This window comes from Scyliorhinus canicula, chromosome 6 (assembly GCF_902713615.1).
Source record: "Scyliorhinus canicula chromosome 6, sScyCan1.1, whole genome shotgun sequence".
Taxonomy (NCBI): domain Eukaryota; kingdom Metazoa; phylum Chordata; class Chondrichthyes; order Carcharhiniformes; family Scyliorhinidae; genus Scyliorhinus; species Scyliorhinus canicula.
The window spans coordinates 194,965,445-194,984,076 of NC_052151.1; the positions used below are offsets into that span (position 1 = coordinate 194,965,445).

At 48.2% G+C, this 18,632-nt stretch overlaps 1 protein-coding gene across 18 annotated transcripts in view; it reads left to right on the top strand.

Moving 5' to 3' along the window:
- Positions 1-18,632, top strand: part of eys (eyes shut homolog) — a 3,376,609-nt gene that overhangs the window by 1,098,918 nt on the left and 2,259,059 nt on the right. For all 18 annotated transcript variants that reach the window (XM_038800705.1, XM_038800706.1, XM_038800712.1 and 15 more), the window contains 2 exons: positions 7,780-7,973; positions 11,308-11,435. In XM_038800705.1, coding sequence (XP_038656633.1) covers positions 7,780-7,973; positions 11,308-11,435 — 322 coding nt within the window. The remainder of the gene's footprint in view (positions 1-7,779; positions 7,974-11,307; positions 11,436-18,632) is intronic.

Sequence of the window (18,632 nt, forward strand, 5' to 3'; positions counted from 1 at the left end):
TTTACCACGACATCAGGGAGGATCTGGCAAAGCGATGAGTTGGGTTCAACAAGGCCAAGGTGGCACTTTACAAAAATGAGGTGCGATTTGTAATGGTACCCAGCTCGATTGAGGGTCACGTTTAAAAACAAGTACCATTACTTTCAGACACTGGAGGAAGCAAATGACTTTGTCAGGAGGAGTAGACCAGAATAGATTTCATTGTGGTTCTGGGGTTTGAGTTCTACAAATTTTTCATGTTCATAGTTCCTGTTTGTGTTTTAGCTACTTGGGGTTCTGTTCTCTTCTTCTCCTCGCACATGATAGTGTGGAGTAGTTTGATTTGACAGTGAGGGCTGCGGACTCTTTTTTTTTTGCCTAATATGTAGTTTTGTTTTTCTTTGGATGAGGGACTGGGCTAAGTGGGTGTCTGACTCTTTCTGGTTGGGTTTTCCTTTTTTTTTCTCTCTCTCTTTCTGACTTGCTGGATGGGAGTTGCGTGACTAGCGATCTTGCTAGTTAACAGAAGCAAAGTGTGGATGGGGGCTGTGGATGGATGCTTGGGATGAGAATGGTTTCTGTTTTGTTTGTTGGATGAGGTAATGAGTTTAGATTGGTTGGGTTTTCTGTGCTGGGAGTGGGATGGGGAGTAACTGGGTGCTTATCTTGGAGAGGTGGTTAGCAGATGTTTGGAAGGGTGGGGCATTGGGTGTTGGTGTATAGCTGTATTTGGGGGGGGGGTCGGGATAGGGAGGGTAGATAAAATGCTGGCGACAAGGGTTTCTTTATATATGGGCCCATGTGAGTGTGGAGGTGGCCTCCACCTTCGGTGGGCCTGGATTCAAGGTAGTTGGGGCCCAGTTGGAGATCCTCACAGTGGGGATCTGGATGACTACTAGAGAGAGGGTTTGGAGGCACCCACTAGGTTGGTTGCATGGAACATTTTTGGACTAAATGGTCTGGTTAAAATGTCCCTGATGTTTACTTGTTTGAGTACTTTGAACGCAGAGGTAGTCTTCTTACAGGAGACACATTTGCGAATTAGAGAATCAGACTGGACTGAGGAAAGGCTGGGTGGGACAGATGTTCCACACAATTTTTGATTCAAGGTCGAGAGGAGTGGCGATCTTGATCAACAGTAGGATGGCATTTACGGGGACTAAAATTTAGACAGACCCTGGGGGACAGAATAGATTTCTTCATTGAGAGAAAGGCGTTACACCGGGGTGGGGTGGGAGTTGGGTACTCGGCGTTTGTAATATCGGACCATGCTCCACACTGTGTGGATATACGACTGGAGGCGGGCCAATTCCCCTGTGGTTCTTACAGTCTTATTTTGCTATTAAATACTGATAAGAAAATACTAGCTAAGGTTTTAGAGAAACATTTGGAGGTGGACCTGCTGGAGGTGATCTGTGGGGACCAGACAGGATTTGTCAGGGATCGACAGCTGTCGACCAACATCAGGCTTTTGAATATGGTCATGTTGCCCTCTGAAGAGCAGGTGCCGGTGGTAATCATCTCCATGAATGCAGAGAAGGCTTTTGATCGGGTGGAGGGGAGTTACCTCTTTGAGGTCTTGGGGTGATTTGGGTTTGGTTCTACTTTTATTTCCTGGGTGAAACTGCTATATAATACCCCTATGGCTAGTGTCTGGACCAATGCTGTGAGCTCGGATATTTCCGACTACACAGGGACATGAGACAGGGATGCCCGCTTTTCCCAATATGGTTTGTGCTGGCGATTGAACCATTGTCCATTGCAGTTCGATCATCAGGGGATTGGAAAGGTATTGAGAGGTGGGGTGAGGAGCATAGAGTGTCTCTTTACACGGACAATTTGTTGTTGTTCATCTCTGATCCTTTCACAATTATGGTAGAAATTATGAAGAATTGGCAAGATTCGGATCCTTCTCAGGGCACAGATTGAATATGAGCAAGAGCAAAATCTTCCCAGTAAATTCTTTGGGGAAGAAACTGGCATAAACAAAGTTTGGATATTTAGGAATTCAGATGGCGCACGATTGAGCACTGTTATATAAGCTGAAAGTGGCCAGTCTGGTGGAGGAGGTGAAAGGGCACCAAGGGCAGCACGGTAGCCTTGTGGATAGCACAATTGCTTCACAGCTCCAGGGTCTCAGGTTTGATTCCTACTTGGGTCACTGTCTGTGCGGAGTCTGCACATCCTCCCTGTGTGTGCGCGGGTTTCCTCCGGGTGCTCCGGTTTCCTCCCACAGTCCAAAGATCTGCTGGTTAGGTGGATTGGCCATGATAAATTGCCCTTAGTGTACAAAATTGCCCTTGGTGTTGGGTGGGGTTACTGGGTTATGGGGATAAGGTGGAGGTGTTGACCTTGGGTAGGGTGCTCTTTCCAAGAGCCGGTGCAGACTCGAATGGCCTCCTTCTGCACTGTAAATTCTATGATAATCTATCTATGATAAGAGGTGGAATGCCCTCCACTATCTCAGGTGGGTAGAATACTTATGGTCAAAATGAACATTTTGCTGAGGTTTCAATTTGTGTTCCAGAGTCTTCCGATCTTTTTCCCTAATTTTTTTTTCGCTCGGGTGACAGATTCATCTCTGCCTTTGGCTAGGTGGGAAAGACTCCTGCAGCGGGGGAGACAATCGGGTGGGTTGACTCTACCCAACCTGATGCTCTACAACTGGGCGGTGAACATTGGGAAAGTGGGAAGGTGGTTTGAGGAGCCAGGTGAGGGATGGGGAAGGATGGAGGTCTCTTGTGTAGGGTTGTGTCAAAGGGCATTGCCTCTGCCCCTCCCATTCTCCCCATCCAGTCTCGACAAGCCCAGTGGTAGTGTCATCTTTAAGAGTTCGGAACCAGTTTGGGCAACATTTTGGATTGGGGGACGTGTCATTACTGTCGCCAATTTGGGTATTTATAGGCTTACACCATCAGGGCTGGGTGCAATGTACAATATCTGGAGGAGAAAAAGGATTGAGTGGTTCAGGGATTTGTTTGTGGAAGGTAGATTTGCGGGTCTAAAGGAGAAATTTCAACTCCTGAGGACAATTGCATTTAAGTGTTTGCAGATGAGGAACTTTATTTGTAAAGAGCTGCCTTCATTCCCCTAGTTGCCAAGACCCACACTGATAGTTAGGATACTATCATGAAATGAGATGGGGCAAGGGAAGATCTCCGATATATATGAGTGTTTGTTGGAGGTGGGGAAACCATTGCAAGAATAGGTGACGGGGAAGTGGGAAGAAGAGCTGGGCCTACATTTAGAGGGAGGGGTGTGGAGTGACATCTTGCATAGGGTGAACTTTACCTGCTGCACTAGACTGAGCCTGACACAGTTTAAATTAGTACATAGTGTGCACTTAACTAAGATGGGTAGGAGTGGATTCTTCCCTGGGGTGGAGACCAGGTGGGAGTGTTTTTCAGGGGGTCCTGCGAATCACTCGCAGATGTTCTGGTCCTTCCCCAAGCTAGTTGGATTCTGGGTCTCATTTTGTGAGACCATGTCAGAGATCTTTGAAGTCAAGCTAGAGCAGTGTCCGCTGGTGGCGATCTTTTGAGGTGTCAGCCTCCCAGAGGCTCGGAAGAAAGGTTCTATTCCTGGTGGATGCCGTTCATCACTTTCTTTAAGGACCTGTTCGTGGCCAGCAGTTCGGGGGATGAGGCAGGCGGGTTGGGAGGGGAGAGGGTGAGGGAGGGAGGATAGTCGGTCTGAGGAGGGATAGGGGATTTAGTGTTGTTGCTGTTACATTGTTAAAATAAAAAAGACAACTGTATTATATAGTTATGCCTTTGTATGTGAGAATTTATTAATGTTTGAAATAAAATATATTTTTATAATTATTCTTTCACGGGCTGTGGGCATTGTCGGCAAAGCCAACATTTGTTGTCTATCCCTAATGACCCCTGAACTGAGTGTCTATTCAGCCATTTCAGAGGACATTTAAGAGTCAACTACTTTGCTATGGGATGGGAGTCACATGTAGGCCAGACCAGGTAAGGATGGCAGATTTCCTTCCCTGAAGGACATTAGTGACTATTTATTAATTGAATTTAAATTCCACAAGTTGCCATGTTGGAAATTAGCCTGGGCCTCTGGATTATTAGTCAAACAACGTATTAGCAGTACTCCACTATCTTCTTCGTCAAGGTTTCAACAACCAATGACCAGGGTGAGTGGGATAGGAACGTCCACATGCTGAGCACAATGGCATTGTGGCACTTACTGACTAAACAACCTCCCAGTGGAGGCACAATGTCCCTCCACAAAAAAGCAAGACTATCTTTTACCCCCCCCCCCCAAAAGCCACAGACTCCAGCTTAAGCTCTTACTTTCCTGATTTTGATTCACTGTGCTTCCTCAATGCCAATGTAAAACATGAGTGGGCTTGTTACAGCATCGAGGGACCATAGCAGCAGGGTTTTTTTAATATGAACTAATGGTCCAAGATGGGCCCAATCCTGAATGGGCTTGGCAGTTAACACTCCCTCCCAGGAAGCCAAGTCAATTCCACCATCAGTAACACTGTGACATGCACTCGGCGATTCTCTGAATAAAATATTTCTGCCTCACATTATCCTTCACAATTATGGTGGAAATTCTCTTCACTTATACCTAACTGTATTGGAAAATCCTGCAGAAAAGACCGAGCTAAAGCGCATGCACATTTAATTGCAAAATTCCTCTGTTGTTTCTGCTGACTATCAGTATGTATGCTTTAACATAGCTTGGCTCAATATAGTGGCTCCATCTCCATTTTAAGTAGAAATTTCCAGCAGTTACACTGGGTGGAATTTTCTCATTTATTTTTAGTGTCAACTCGGGCGGGAAAAGTGGTATCCAGCCCCCATGCAGCACTGCAGCTTTTCCCGCCGCAGTTTGAACACTTCGGAAAGAAAAATCCAGGAACCGGGTCCCACGATGTCACACTGGTTGGGGGGGGGGGGGGGGGGATCTGAATGAGCCCTTCCTGCCAGCAATTCCGGCATTCAAAAGAATAAAAAATTGTGGTGAATGTATAAGCACTAGTAATTCACCAGTATACTGTGTTGCATTATGCCATGCCATTAACCCTGTGGGCTCCATCTATGGCTTCACCCACAGGGGGCGATGTGGAGCATGTACAGGCTCCGCCCATGGCTCCGCCCCTTATAGGAAGTATAAGAGCAGTTGACCTGCAGGACCACCTTCAGTAATGTACCAGTCGCAGGCAGGCAAAGTTGTAAGCTGATTAAAACCACTGTGTACTTCGACTCGAGTCTCCGAGTGAATTGATGGTCGCATCAAAAATAAAAATGGATAAATAAAACATGGACTGCATGGAAACAGAAACCGCTACCTGAACCTCGTCCCCCGCCCTCCAACATTGAGGAATTCCCTTCCCCCCCCAGACACGGAGCATCGGGCACCTCCCCCACGGAAGCACCTAGCACTGCCCAGACACTGCAGTGCTAGGGTATTGCCCGGGTGTGATCCTCTCCCTCCACATACCTGTGTGCCCCCGGCAAGTTCTGTTCGCCAGTTCCCCGTTTTAAAAAACCTGTTAAATACCCCTCTGACTTGATGCCACGCCGCCGGTGAGGGACTTTCTTGCGTTGAGGGATGTTCGAGCCAGAGTGACCTGAATGGCATCACATCAGCATAAAAACCGCTTTGGGACCCTCCCTTCAATTTTCCGGCCCCTCCGCCATTCCCTCCCGCCGTAAAAGGAGGGTCAGAAGGTTCTCCCCCACTGTAGATAAGTCCAGAATTTTAATCACAGCAGGACACGTGAATGTTCTCTGGTGTTTGTGTGACTTTCTTTTCAGCAATTTTGGTTTTTTCTTACTGATTCACGCTGAGATCTGTTCTATATTTCCTGTCATTGCGAATGTACTCTTATGGCGTCGGTAGTCGACACGTACATTATTGCTGCTTAAAACTGTTTCGCATGAATGATGGTTAGATGGCTTGTTGGTTGGACCAACTGAAGCTTCAGTTATTACACTGCTTGGAGTGTGAGTTCCACGCGTTCCATTGGCCCTGACTGTGACACCGATGTCTTGCATGGTCATAACAAATCTTACTTCCAAATTTCAGAGTAAGGCAATAGCTGCACAATCAGTGAAACTTCCTGATGTGTCGCTCGAGGAATGCCGCCCATTGGAGACCAACACACTAACTAAAACATATCTCCTGTGTGTTAGACCCACATGTAGCCTGATGTTGTGTGACTTGGGTTCTTCAAAAAGAAATTGGAGCAACCCAACCCCATTTCTGGCTGTTATAATATTGTATGAAGGTGATTTAGTCCCTGTATAAAGATCCTGCTAAAAACAGCAGAGGGCCTATTTAACCTATGAAAGCAATGGTCAGAAAACCCCATAGGTGCCACAGCTTATTTTTAAATCTGCCCGGCAACAGTACTTGGCAGGAGGAACTGACTGGCCAGATGGCTTTTCGAGCTTTGCCGTGTTTTTAAACCTGGTTTGAGAGGATGTTCTTTATGAAGGGCCTAGATTGAGAAGTGGAGACAGTGGATTCATGAGCATTGAGCATTAAGGGATATTTGCGCAGGAGCTTCCTCCCAGCTGCTTAGATGGACTATATGGAAGTATATGCCCCATGATATACATGAACTTGACTGGGAAAATGGTTTGCTTCTACTTCCACGCTTTTTCATGTCTTTATTTTAGTCAAGAATCACCTGTAGTTTGAGATAACAGGTATGTTTGTTTTTCAGTGCAGCACTACATTTTCAGCATTGTATTTTTTTTCAGATGACGTGTTCACATGAGTGCTCGCCTTGCCCCCTCAGCCAGATATAAAGGATCCTATTTTGATGAAGAGCGGAGAAATTCTCTCTGCTGTTAGCCTTCTGCTCTGCTTTCCCTGCAATGGCTTCGAACCCAGTTTTGACATCTTCATGCTTTGACTCTAAATCTTCCAGTGATAAATTCTGACAATACAGAAGGAGGCCATTCAGCCCATTCTGACTTTGCTGGCTCTTTGAAAGAGCTATCCAATTAGTCTCATTCCCTGCACTGTCCCACTCTTTCCACCCTTTAAATATTGATTTTCTGCAATGTTGTTGTTAAATCGTTTCCAGCACCCTTTCAGGTGTGATTCAGAATGTACCAACTCTCAACCGTATTCTTATCATTCACCTGTTTCATGAAATACTGGTCTTGACGAACACGTGATCCAATTCACATCGGCAATATTGTGGCTATATAGGGCGGGATTTAATGGCCGTCCATGCTGGCAGGATCTTATGGTCCTGCCTATGGCACGCCCCTGCTGTAGCTTTTGAGATCCCGCCATTGATGAGCCGCTCTCCACTGCTGCAGAACGTGCCGTGGAGGGGGAGGAAAATTCCACCCACAGGTAAGAACTTGCTCCTCAATTGGCATGCTACTGTTTGAAACCTAAAGTGCCACCTGTGTGCACCAGGAACTAATGCTCCAAGTCTTCAGGATCATAAAAACCGTAATTATTGAAACATTCCTGCGTAGTTATTATAAAGCAGAGCATGGTTTGCTCATGTGTTGACAGTTGGGTATCAGACCATGCGCACAGTTAATTGAGACATTCATTTGTGCATGAATGTGCTTCTTATATTCATCCTATTCAAGCTCAACTCTCTTCCTGTCCTTGGTTAGTGTCTGGGGAATCTGATTTACTGAAAATGTCAAGCATATCACACAGACTTCTTTCTGCCATTTGTTATGAAAGGAATAATAGCTGATATAATATTGACAAAAGTGGCACGTGTGTCTAACTGTGATACTAAGCTCTCAATGTCTGCTCTGAAACTAACTGTGATACTGTCTTTTAAAGGATCCCTTTGTGAGGAGCTGGTGAGGAGCTGTGATTTGCTGCCCTGTCTCAATGGGGGAGTGTGTCGGAATACAATGCCGGGATATGCATGTGATTGCCCAGCTGGGTTCACTGGGCACAACTGCGAAATCAATGTGAATAAATGCTCTTTAAAGCTTTGTTTGAATGGCGGCACATGCCTTGATGGAATAAACGTAAGTGTCATTCACATTGTGAACGGGGGGCGGGAAAGATCAGGATTTAAATTTTTAAATTCAAATAAGGGTCAATTTGTCACTTCCAGGGTCTCCTGGCTGCCCTTCCATCATCTAACCTCATTAACGCACTCAACGTTTTGCTGCCCATGCTTTGTATTGTACCAGTCAGTTCTGTCATTGTTTGAATCAGACAGTACAGAAGGAGACCATTTGGCCCATACTCATTTTTTCTTTACTCTTTCATGGGAGGGGGGTTTTACTGACAACCCTGTGTTTGTTGCCCATCCCTATTTGCTCTTAAACTGAGTGACTTGGTCGGCCTCTTACATGCGCACACTCACATACATGCACACACACATACATACATGCACACACTCTCATACATAGAACATATAGAACAGTACAGCACAGAACAGGCCCTTCGGCCCTCAATGTTGTGCCGAGCCATGATCACCCTACTCAAACCCACGTATCCACCCTATACCCGTAACCCAACAACCCCCCCCCTTAACCTTACTTTTATTAGGACACTACAGGCAATTTATCACGGCCAATCCACCTAACCCACACATCTTTGGACTGTGGGAGGAAACCCACGCACACAGGGGGAGGACGTGCAGACTCCACACAGACAGTGACCCAGCCGGGAATCGAACCTGGGACCCTGGAGCTGTGAAGCATTTATGCTAACCACCATGCTACCCTGCTGCCCATTAGCTGATCCATTAGAAAGCCGCATATCTAACTTCTCTGATGATGCAAAGGTGCATTGGTATTGTAAGCCAGTCGATCATAGAGTTATAGAACGTTTGTGGCACAGTTAAGTGCTTGTCCAGACAACGTTGAATTGTAGAATTTATAGTGCAGAAAGAGGCCATTCAGCCCATCGGGTCTGCACCGGCCCTGGAAGGAACATAGAACAGTACAGCACAGAACAGGCCCTTCAGCCCTCGATGTTGTGCCGAGCAATGATCACCCTACTCAAACCCACGTATCTACCCTATACCCGTAACCCAACAACCCCCCCTTAACCTTACTTCTTTGGACACTAAGGGCAATTTAGCATGGCCAATCCACCTAACCCGCACATCTTTGGACTGTGGGAGGAAACCGGAGCACCTGGAGGAAACCCACGCACACACGGGGAGGACGTGCAGACTCCGCACAGACAGTGACCCAGCCGGGAATCGAACCTGGGACCCTGGAGCTGTGAAGCATTTATGCTAACCACCATGCTACCGTGCTGCCCTAAAGCATCCTATCTAAGCTCACACCTCCACCCTAACCCCGCAACGTCACCTAACCTTTTTTTTTGGACACTAAGGGCAATTTAGCATCGCCAATCCACCTAACCTGCACATCTTTGGACTGTGGGAGGAGGAAACCCACGCAGACACGGGGAGGTCCGCACAGACAGTGACCGAGGCCGGGAATCGAATCTGTGTCCCTGGAGCTGTGAAGCAACTGTGCTAACCTCTGTGCTACTATGCTGCCCACATCTTTGTAAATCTCTTCTGTGCCCTCTCTCATGCAATTACATATTTCCTGCAATAACGTGAACTGCACACAGCACTCAAGTTGTGGTCTATAGTTCCAAAATAACCTATCAGCACTTGTATGTTATATCTTAGCTAACAAAGAAAAGGATTCCATATGCCTTCCTTAGCCACCTTATCAACCTGTCCTACTATTTGAATACACTCACGCGAGTGTCTTTTCCGACGGGTCGACGGGTTTGAAACCTCTAGCATTGCCACAGCCAGGGCGGCACACTGTTGTTAATTGAAGACATTAATAGGGACTCACTGGTGTCACACATTTAGGGCAGATCTTATGAGTTACGCCATGCTGTTCCGAGGACGCTGTTGTTTGGCCAGCTCTTCCGTTTCACCGAGCGTGGTGTTCGAAGCAAGGAAAACGCGGAGGAAGCTTGTTCTTGATAAAGGGAGATGTGGATATTCACTCTTAAATCCCTCACTTCCTCTAAACCTCTCCGTATCCTCCCATTTATTGTGTCATTTGCAAAATGGAAGGACAAATTAGAAAGTGAATAATAATAGATAAAGGTAATAGGCAAATTAGTTTCAATATGGGCAAATGTGAGGTCATACACATTGGAGCTAAAAAAGGTTAGACGAGGGACTTCATGAATGTTTAAGCTAGAACCAATGGATATCCAAAAATAATTAATGAAGATGCCTTGCGCAGTTTCACAAAAGATCTGGAGGATTGAAATACAAGAGATAATGTTTCACCTATACAAAGCCCTGATTATATCACGCCTGGCGTACTATGTTAGTTCTGGGCACCACACCTTGTGAAGGATGGCACCAAAGTGACTGCAGCGACGATTCACCAGAATGAGACCAAAATTTCAGAGGTTAAATTATGAGCATGGTTACACAAATTAGGTTTGCATTGCCTAGAAAGTTGAAGGGTAAAGAGTGGTTTGATCAGACTGTGCAGACTCAATGCGCCGAATGGCCTCCTTCTGCACTAAACTTGATCAAAGTTTTCAAGATATTATTGGGAACTGACAGAGCAGACAGAGAGAAAATATTTCAGCTGGTTGGGTAATCTAGGACCAGGGACCATAACATAAAAGTTAGATGTGGAGATGCCGGCGTTGGACTGGGGACCTGAGGAAGGAGCAGTGCTCTGAAAGCCAGTGCTTGAAACAAACATGTTGGACTTTAATCTGGTGTTGTAAGATTTCTAACTATAAAAGTTAGAACCAGAGGGCAGCATGGTAGCACAGTGGTTAGCACTGTTGCTTCACAGCGCCAGGGACACAGGTGCGATTCCCAGCTTGGGTCGCTGTCTGTGGGGAGTCTGCATGTTCTCTCCGTGTCTGCGGGGGTTTCCTCTGGGTGCTCCGGTTTCCTCCCACTAGTCCCGATAGGCATGCTGTTAGGTAATTTTGACATTCTGAATTCTCCCTCAGTGTACCCGAACAGGTGCCGGAATGTGACTTCATTGCAATGTTAATGTAAGCCTACTTTTGACAATAAAGATTATCATTATTATTAAAAGGCCTCAGGAGTGAAATTCCTAAACACAATGGGTGGTAGAAGCTTGGAATTAAATGGCAATTATGCTCGGTTCACTTTCAAACTGCAATTGATAGATTAATGTTAATTAAGATGAAGGTATTATGGGATATGGGGAAACTGCAGGTATTCAACCGTTATCCCACAGAATGTCGGAATAGGCTCAAAGGGCTGAATGATCATCTCAGTTGTTCCTATGTGCTTTCCAATAGCTGTGTGATTCATTCACTGTTGCTGCAATACTTCATTTTGTGCTGCACTTTTATTTGTTTTCTGTCCAGAATTTTGTATGTACCTGCATGCCTGAATTTACTGGAGAACGTTGTGAGAATCGTGTTGGGCCATGTGATTCTTCACCTTGCGTTAATAATGGGGACTGCGTGCAGATGGCGATGAACTATTACTGCAGGTATTTGATTGCAAAAAATTAAATATAACTCCATTATTTAAGAAAGGCGAAAGAGATAGAGTAAAGCCAGAAAATGATGACTCTCTTAGTCTAAAGATATGCAGGTTAGGTTGATTGGCCATGCTAAATTGCCCCGTGTCAAAGGTCAGGTGGGTTCCGGGAATTGAGCTGAGGTAGGGTGCTCTTTCCAGAGGGTCTGTGCAGACTCAATGTGCCGAATGGCCTCCTTCTGCACTAAAGGGATGCTATTCTATCTAATGGCAGGACGTTATTGGTAGATATGTGGTGCAGACTGAGTAACTAGTTGGTTAAACATGAGCCGGTTGTAGGAAGAATACATGGATTTCAAAAGAGCAGTTCATTTTCTACCAAACCTAATCAAATTGTTAGGATGCAACTCAATCAGTAGATCGATGGATATTGTTTATATGGATTTCTAGAAGGTATTCAATAAGTGAGAGATTGTTAACTCAAATTAAATCTCATGGAACTGAAGGCCAATTATTGAATTGGTTGGGTGATTGGTTAGAAAACAGAGAGAAATAATTGAGTCGAATTGGAAAGCAATAACTAATGGGGTTCCACAAGGGTTGTGCTTTGGCCTCAACTATTCACCATATTTATCAATGACTTAAATAATGCAATAGATATATCCAAGGCTGCTGACGATGCAGAGATTGGTGGTATACGAAGCTATGTAGATGGGAGCATAAAATTATCAAGAGACATTAAGTGTGGCAAATGGATTTCGACTCAGGAAAATGTGAGGTTGTCCATTTGCGACCAGACAGGAATAGATATGAATATTTTTTAAACAGTGAAAAGCTGGGAACAATGGAGACCCAAAGGGATCCATGTATAGTGATCATTAAAATGTAGTGCTCAAATATAAAAAGGAAGACCATTGTAATGGTAAGCATTCCATTACATCTGGAGGGCAAGAATATAAAGGGAAGAAAATTTTAATTCTGCGAAACAAAGTCCTGGTTAGAACACATCTGGAGGACTGTGTACAGTTCTCTGCACCATACCTTAGAATAGATCTATTGACCCTGAGAGAGTGCAGAGCAGATTCACCGGAATGTTATCGAGCCAGAATGAGGCGAGATGAGATAAACATGGAATATAGAAAGTTTACGGGTTTATTTTATTTGTTTTTTTTTTATATTTTCAAAGGAATTAATAGTGCAGAAGTAACAAGGAACCCTCTTTCACAAAAGTCGATGCTAGCTAAATTAATGAATCTGAACCTGAGCTCAATAAATTTTTGCTCGTCAATGGCATTAAGGGATTTGGAACATGGATGAATGGATGCAGGCAGAATACAAATCAGATACGATTGTGCTGGAAGATAATTCTAGAGCTCAGGGCCCAGACAACTGATGGCACAGAAACCGATGGCAGAGCGGAAGCCAGAGCTGAAATAGAATTTGTGGCATGAGACAATGGCCAATATTTACCGTTCCCGTTAGCGGCAGCGGGTTCTGTGACGGGACCGGAATATATCACGAGAATACCAAAGTCCTGTTTTACGTTGGCGTGAAGGCTTGCCGCGATCGTCCTCTCCCCTGTGGGTGGTGAGCCACGTTTTCTACACATTCAATGCTGGGCATCTCATTTCAATATATTGGCATCTCATGTTGGGCACATGAACTAGAATCATGCCACCAAACCCCCCCCACCATTGTCAAATAATACATCCACGGCCACGTGATGGCCAGAATGGCGCCTAAAGAATGGCGCATGTCACAACCGGCTTCAAAAAGCAAGCGTCGGAGGTGAGCGCAGCAATCCTGGTGTGAAGAGCGTTGACTAAAGGGTCACCAGTTTCTGACTCAGCGTAACCAGCCTATGATTCGTGAATAATAAACCTTTAACTCGGTGAGTTGACCAGCACCCTGACTCGGGAGTGACCAGGCCCTGACTCGGGAGTGACCAGACCCTGACTCGGGAGTGACCAGACTCTGACTCGGGAGTGACCAGGCCCTGACTCGGGAGTGACCAGTCTCTGAATGGGGAGTGACAAGACTCTGACTCGGGGAGTGACCAGGCCCTGACTCGGGGAGTGACTAGACTCTGACTCGGGGAGTGACCAGACTCTGACTCGGGAGTGACCAGGCCCTGACTCGGGAGTAACCAGGCCCTGACGCGGGAGTGACCAGGCCCTGACTCGGGGGTGACCAGGCCCTGACTCGGGAGTGACCAGTCTCTGAATGGGGAGTGACAAGACTCTGACTCGGGGAGTGACCAGACTCTGACTCGGGAGTGACCAGGCCCTGACTCGGGAGTAACCAGGCCCTGACGCGGGAGTGACCAGGCCCTGACTCGGGAGTGACCAGGCCCTGACTCGGGAGTGACCAGACTCTCACTCAGGAGTGACCATGCCCGGACTCAGGAGTGTGCAATCTGTGACTCGGGAGTGACCAGGCCCTGACCCGGGAGTGACCAGGCCCTGACTCGGGAGTGACCAGACTCTGACTCGGTAGTGACCAGTCTTTGACTCGGAAGTGACCAGTCTCTGACTCGGGAGTGACCAGTCTGACTCGGGAGTGACCAGTCTGACTCGGGAGTGACCAGTCTGACTCGCGAGTGACCAGTCTCTGACTCGGGAGTGACCAGGACCTGACTCGGGAGTGACCAGTCTCTGAATGGGGAGTGACCAGTCTCTGAATGGGGAGTGACAAGGCCCTGACTCGGGGAATGACCACGCTCTGGCTCGGGTGACCAGGCCCTGGCTCGGGAGTGACCAGGCCCTGACTCGGGGAGTGACCAGGCCCTGACTCGGGGAGTGACCAGGCTCTGACTCGGGGAGTGACAAGGCCCTGACTCAGGAGTGACCAGTCTCTGACTCGGGGTGACCAGACTCTGACTTGGGGAGTGACCAGGCCTGACTCGGGAGTGACCAGGCCCTGACTCGGGAGTGAACAGGCCCTGACTCGAAAGTGACCAGGCCGTGACTCGGGAGTGACCAGGCACTGACCTGGGAGTGACTAGGCCCTGATTTAGAAGTGACTAGGCCCTGACTCGGGGAGTGACCAGGCCCTGACTCGGGAGTGACCAGGCCCTGACTCGGGAGTGACCAGGCCCTGACTCGAGAGGGACCAGGCCATGACTCGGGAATGACCAGGCACTGACCTGGGAGTGACTAGGCCGTGACTCGGGAGTGACCAGGCCCTGACTCGGGGAGTGACCAGGCCCTGACTCGGGAGTGACCAGGCCCTGACTCGGGAGTGACCAGGCCTGACTCGGGAGTGACCAGGCTCTGACACGGGAGTGACCAGGCTCTGACTCGGGAGTGACTAGGCTCTGACTCGGGAGTGACCAGGACCTGACTCGGGAGTGACGAGGCTCTGACACAGGCGTGACCAGGCTCTGACACGGGAGTGACCAGGCCCTGACTCGGGAGTGACCAGGCCCGGACTCTGAAATGCCAGACTCTGACATGGAAGTGACCAGGCCCTGACTCGGGAGTGACCAGGCCCGGACTCTGAAGTGGCCAGATTCTGACATGGGAGTGACCAGGCCCTGACACGGGAGTGACCAGGCCCGGACTCGGGAGTGACCAGGCCCGGACTCGGGAGTGACCAGGCCCGGACTCGGGAGTGACCAGGCCCTGACACGGGAGTGACCAGGCCCGGACTCGGGAGTGACCAGGCCCGGACTCGGGAGTGACCAGGCCCGGACGCGGGAGTTACCGGGCCTGGACTCGGGTGTGACCAGGCCCGGACTCAGGAGTGACCAGACTCTGACACGGGAGTGACCAGGCCCTGACTCGGGAGTGACCAGACTCTGACACGGGAGTGACCAGGCCCTGACTGGGGAGTGACCAGTCTCTGACTCAGGAGTGACCAGACTTGGACTCGGAAGTGACCAGGCCCGGTCTCAGGAGTGATCAGTCTCTGACTCAGGAGTGACCAGGCCCTGACTCGGGAGTGACCGGAAGCTAACTGGGGAGTGACCAGTCTCTGACACGGGAGTGACGAGGCCCTGACTCGGGAGTGACCAGACTCTGACACGGGAGTGACCAGGCCCTGACTGGGGAGTGACCAGACTCGGACTCAGGAGTGACCAGACTTGGACTCGGAAGTGACCAGGCCCGGTCTCAGGAGTGATCAGTCTCTGACTCGGGAGTGACCAGGCCCTGACTCGGGAGTGACCGGAAGCTGACTGGGGAGTGACCAGACTCTGACACGGGAGTGACCAGGCCCTGACTCAGGAGTGACCAGATGCTGACTGGGGAGTGACCAGACTCTCACACGGCAGTGACCAGGCCCTGACTCGGGAGTGACCAGATGCTGACTGGGGAGTGACCAGACTCTCACACGGCAGTGAGCAGGCCCTGACTCGGGAGTGACCAGATGCTGACTGGGGAGTGACCATACTCTGACATGGCAGTGACCAGGCCCTGACTGGGGAGTGACCAGACTCTGACTCGGGAGTGACCAGGCCCTGACTTGGGAGTGACCAGACTCTGACACGGCAGTGACCAGGCCCTGACTCTGGTGGCGGGGATGATCAGGTTCTGAAACCACTGAGTTCGGCCGTTTTAACAGCTCGCCTTAGCACCCGGGAGACCCTGTGGCTGCCTTCAAACTCTTTCCGGGGACGACCAGGTCCAACTCCAGTTAACAACTGGCACCCACTTCCCAACCCCAGAATGAAAATCCTTCTTTCAAAGGTACTTTCTTCTCTGGCGGGTACAGTGAGCCAAGTAGCTTTACGACTGCCGCTATCCGCATCGTGGATGAAAATCCTGCCCAATATCTTCACTTCCCAAAATTTAACTGGAAAGCATTTTGACTGACCTGACAATGTGTGCTGGACAAGCAAACTGAAATCACAGATCTGGAGGGGTGAGTGGAGTAGAACGGGTCACAAGATGAAGAGAAGTTCAGCTTTATACACGTGAAACATTCTGTGCCTTACAATGAAATCACCAAAGGGCATGATGTGGAGGGGACATAAGAGGAGGTCAAGGATAGATCCTTGGGAGACTCCTGAGGCAGAGGCATGAGAGTAGGAAGATAATCTGAGTATGTCTGGATGGGTAATAATGCAAGGAAGCAAAGGAGGGTACAGTTATCCAGACAGGTCAAGGAGGAGGAGTAAAATAGGGCAGCATTGTATTGAAACAAGTTTCTGGAATGTATCACTGAAATCAAGCTCATTTTCTTTATTTTTTAATTTAGAGTACCCTATTCGTTTTTTTTTCCACTTAAGGGGCAATTTAGCATGGTCAATCCACCTACCCTGCACAGCTTTTGGGTTGTGGGGGTGAAACCCACGCAAACATAGGGAGAATGTGCAAACTCCACACGGACAGTGACCCAGGGCCGGATCGAACCTGGGACCTCAGCGTCGTGAGGCATCGGGGCTCCCATGCGCCACCGTGCTGCCTTTCAAGCTCATTTTCAAGTGACTTTATGGTGATGATTTCAGCTCAATTCCTAAAAGATTTTGGGAGCTTTTTTTGTTTTTTTTTCACTGCAACTCGTGTTGCAAGACTGTTGCGTGTTTTCCAAATACCCACTGGCAAAACAGAAACCCCACAATTTGAGTTGATAGATCGCATTGAATTATTAATGGTGTGTACACTGCTGTGTGCAGCTGAATCCCATACAACAGCCTTCCACTTTAAACCCACCACTGATTACATGTCCATCAATGTCAGACCATATCACCAGTCAAACGAAAAAAAGCCTTTGAGTAGCTAAAATGTCACAACGCAGCAGGATTTGGCTGTGCAGCAGCAGTTTAAGTCCTGAAAAACAGCCAGGATCTCAATGTGCAAACTACCCCTGATAGGTACCAGCACAGCTTTGAAACCAATGCAGACACCCGAGCCCTGGAGGGTAAAGAGCAGTGTGCCACTGCAGAAATAAAGCCGGTCTCTTCTTAATGATAACTACAGGGACATCAAGCTCATGTCAGTTGCTGAAAAATCCCAGGGAGTAATTTTTCTGTACGGGTGAGGCACGATCAATTGGACAAAGGCGATAGGTTGATAGGGTTGTGAAGAAGGCCTATGGTGTGTTGGCCTTTATTGGTAGAGGGATTGAGTTCTGGAGCCATGAGGTCATGTTGCAGCTGTACAAAACTCTAGTACGGCCACATTTGGAGTATTGTGTACAGTTCTGGTCACCTCATTATAGGAAGGACGTGGAAGCTTTGGAACGGGTGCAGAGGAGATTTACCAGGATGTTGCCTGGTATGGAGGGAAAATCTTATGAGGAAAGGCTGATGGACTTGAGGTTGTTTTCGTTAGAGAGAAGAAGGTTAAGAGGTGACTTAATAGAGGCATACAAAATGATCAGAGGGTTAGATAGGGTGGACAGTGAGAGCCTTCTCCCGCGGATGGAGGTGGCTAGCACGAGGGGACATAGCCTTAAATTGAGGGGTAATAGATATAGGACAGAGGTCAGAGATGGGTTTTTTACGCAAAGAGTGGTGAGGCCGTGGAATGCCCTACCTGCAACAGTAGTGAACTCGCCAACATTGAGGGCATTTAAAAGTTTATTGGATAAGCATATGGATGATAATGGCATAGTGTAGGTTAGATGGCCTTTAGTTTTTGACTTCCCATGTCGGTGCAATATCGTGGGCCGAAGGGCCTGTACTGCGCTGTATCATTCTATGTTCTATAGTTTAATCCAACTGAGGCTTTACTGCTATAAGATGTGTGGCCTCCCACAGCAGCTGGCGAAATGACTGCTAGCTGGAGGACACGCATATTTATACAGCCGGCAGAGACTACCGGCGAACCTGTAGTGTAGGTCCTACCGTACATCACCTAATACAGGTGCAACAGCGGTTTACCACATTCACCCCCTGTTGAAATTGAGTCCGGCGGGGGTGGTGGAGAACTATATACAACAATGAGTTAATATTTACAGTATTTGATCAAAAAAAATGTCTTTTGAAGTCTGGTGCCAGTTACAGATTTAACCGGTCCGGTGCCTTGAGAGAGTGACGCAGTGGTGTCGGCGATATCGGTGCTGGCCTGATGTTCGGTGACTCCGGGAGCGTGCCGGAATCCTCTTCATCCTCGGGCGTGGGCAGGGGAAGGACGGATGGTCCTGGTGGGGTTAATGCTGGAAGCGCCGGGGGAGGGGAGGGTGGCGCCGGGCCAGAGAGGTGGGTGTGTGTGGAACCTGCTGGTGTCAGGTCCCTGAGGGAGACAATATCTTGGCGGCCATC